This window comes from Cebus imitator, unplaced genomic scaffold (assembly GCF_001604975.1).
Source record: "Cebus imitator isolate Cc_AM_T3 unplaced genomic scaffold, Cebus_imitator-1.0 Scaffold375, whole genome shotgun sequence".
In the NCBI taxonomy this organism is placed as follows: Eukaryota; Metazoa; Chordata; class Mammalia; order Primates; family Cebidae; genus Cebus; species Cebus imitator.
The window spans coordinates 120,283-122,902 of record NW_016107690.1 but is presented as its reverse complement, the minus strand read 5'-3'; the positions used below and the strand labels follow the sequence as shown (position 1 = coordinate 122,902).

At 51.7% G+C, this 2,620-nt stretch overlaps 1 protein-coding gene across 3 annotated transcripts in view; it reads left to right on the top strand.

Moving 5' to 3' along the window:
• Positions 1 to 2,620, top strand: part of CREB3L3 (cAMP responsive element binding protein 3 like 3) — a 22,853-nt gene that overhangs the window by 17,075 nt on the left and 3,158 nt on the right. For all 3 annotated transcript variants that reach the window (XM_017507381.2, XM_017507382.2, XM_037731017.1), the window contains exon 6: positions 1,192 to 1,298. In XM_017507381.2, coding sequence (XP_017362870.1) covers positions 1,192 to 1,298 — 107 coding nt within the window. The remainder of the gene's footprint in view (positions 1 to 1,191; positions 1,299 to 2,620) is intronic.

Sequence of the window (2,620 nt, the reverse complement as noted above, 5' to 3'; positions counted from 1 at the left end):
TACCCGTTCCCACAGTCCGGGGGGTGGTTGCTTATTTTACACTATTGGGAGCTGGGAAAAGACCCTCAGAACCCAGGCGCCTCCCGGACACTCTGCAAGCGTTTGGGGAAACGGTAGCTCAACTCTTTAAGAGCCTGTCTTAGGGTCCTTGGCTCAGGGATGTTTCATATGGAAAGCAGATGGGGTGAAGTTGTTGGCTGAAGGTTAGGTAAAGTTGTGTTGTTAGGACAGTAGGAACAGTCGTGCTGTCCCCAACGTGAAGTTTATTTTAATATTTATTTATTTTTGAGACACAGTCTCATTCCGTCGCCAGGCTGGAGGGCAGTGGCATCATCTTGGTTCACTGCAACCTCCGCCTTTCAGTTTCAAGGGATCTTCCTGCCTCAGTTTCCTGAGTAGCTGGGATTACAGGCACCTACCACCATGCCTGGCTAATTTTTGTATTTTTAGTAGAGCTGGGGTTTCAGTAAGTTGGCCAGGCTGGTCTGGAACTCCTGACCGGAGGTGATCCGCCAGCCTCGGCCTCCCAAAGTGCAGGAATTACAAGCATGAGCCACGTCGAGTGGCCTCTTTTTTAATTTTTTGAGACAGAGTCTCCCTGTGTCACCCAGGCTGGAGCGCAGTGGCTCAGTGTTGGCTCACTGCTGCCTCCACCTCCCAGGTTCAAGCGATTCTTCTAACTCAGCCTCCCAAGTAACTGAGATTACGGGCGAACACCACCACACCTGGCTGATTTTTTGTAGTTTTGGTAGGGACAGGGTTTCACCGTGTTGGCCAGGCTCCTCTTGGACTCCTGACCTCAGGTGATCCGTCAGCCTCGGCCTCCCAAAGTGCAGGAATTACAGGCGTGAGCCACCTTGAGTGGCCTGTTCTTTTATTTTTTCAGACAGAGTCTCCCTCTGTCACACAGGCTGGAGTGCAGTGGCTCAATCTTGGCTCACTGCAGCCTCCAACTCCCAGGTTCAAGTAACTGAGATTACGGGCACACATCACACCTGGCTGATTTTTTTTGTAGTTTTGGTAGGGACAGGGTTTTCCCGTGTTGCCCAGGCCTGTCTTATACTCCTGACCTCATGTGATCCACCTCCCTTGTCCTCCCAAAGTGCTGTGATTACAGGGGAAAGCCATGGAGCCCGGATTCCAAGTCTGGACTTTCTGGCCTGACCGCCCCCTTCCCATTTTGCTTGGCAGTATGAGGAGCGAGCGCTGAAAAAAATCCGCCGGAAAATCCGGAACAAGCAGTCCGCCCAAGAAAGCAGGAAGAAGAAGAAGGAATATATCGATGGCTTGGAGACTCGGTGAGTAGTGCTGGACCCAGAATCTACACTGGGGGCAGAAACTGAGGCCCAGAGAGGGGGAGACGTGGCTAAGGCCACATGGCTTAGAGTCTGACAAAATTGGAGGTGGTTTTTCTCTCTAGGAGACATCGTGCTTCGTACTGATGCCAGGGATGGAAAGACGCATGGAGATGGTGTAGGACAAGGGTTTGGGAACCCTGTGCCCCCTGGAAAATGTGCAGAGAAAGGACAAAGTGTGACCCATCCTATTCTGACCCTCTGCACTGACCCTCTGTCTGAAGACAGACACTTCCTTCGTGTGTGTGTGTGTGCACACGCGTGGAAGGGTCTCACTCTGTCACCCAGGCTGGAGTGTTGCGGCACAATCTCGGCTCACTGAAACCTCTGTCTCACAGGTTCAAGTGATTCTACCACTTCTGCCTCTCCAGTAGATGGGACTACAGGCGCCTGCCACCACAACTAGCTAATTTTTTTTGTATTTTTGGTAGAGGTGGGGTTTCACCATGTTGTCCAGGCTGGTCTCAAACTCCTGACCTCAGGTGATCTGCCCACCTCGGCTTCCCAAAGTGCTAGGATTACACGCGTAAGCCACCTGGACAGACCGTGCCTGGTCTGTCCTCCCTCCCTCCCTTCCTCCCTTCCTTCCCTTTTGAGACAGAGTTAGCTCTGTCACCCAGGCTAGAGTACAGTGGCACAATCTCAACTCACTGCAACCTCTGCCTTCCAGGTTCAAGCAATTCTCTTGCCTCAGCCTCCTGAGTAGCTGGGATTACAGGCACCTGCCAACATACCTGGCTAATTTTTGTTCTTTTAGTAGAGATGGGGTTTCACCATCTTGGCCAGGGTGGTCTCAAACACCTCACCTCAGGTGATCCACCTGCCTCGACCTCCCAAGGTGCTGGGATTACAGGCATGAACCACCGCTCCCTGCTAGCCATCCTCTTTCTTAAATGCGATCTGCGCAGCTCCTGATTATCTTCATCCAGGGTCATTCTCTCCCTACCTCCCCACCTGCTGGGTAATTGTATCCTATTTTACTGACAGGAAGACTTAAGGTCAGAGAGTGAAGTGGCTGGGCCAAAGGTCATGGGCAGGGGAAGGGTTGTAACTTGGATTTCCCAGCATGCCTGGGTGTCCTGATATTTCATTTTCTGGAAATGTCACCGCCTGTATTTGGCATTCCATTCCTGATCCCGGGGATTCAGCTTCTTTTCTTTTGAGACAGTGTTTCATTCTTATTTCCCAGGCTGGAATGCAATGGTGAATCTCAGCTCACTGCAACCTCTGCTTGCCGGGTTCAAGCAATTATCTGGCCTCAGCCT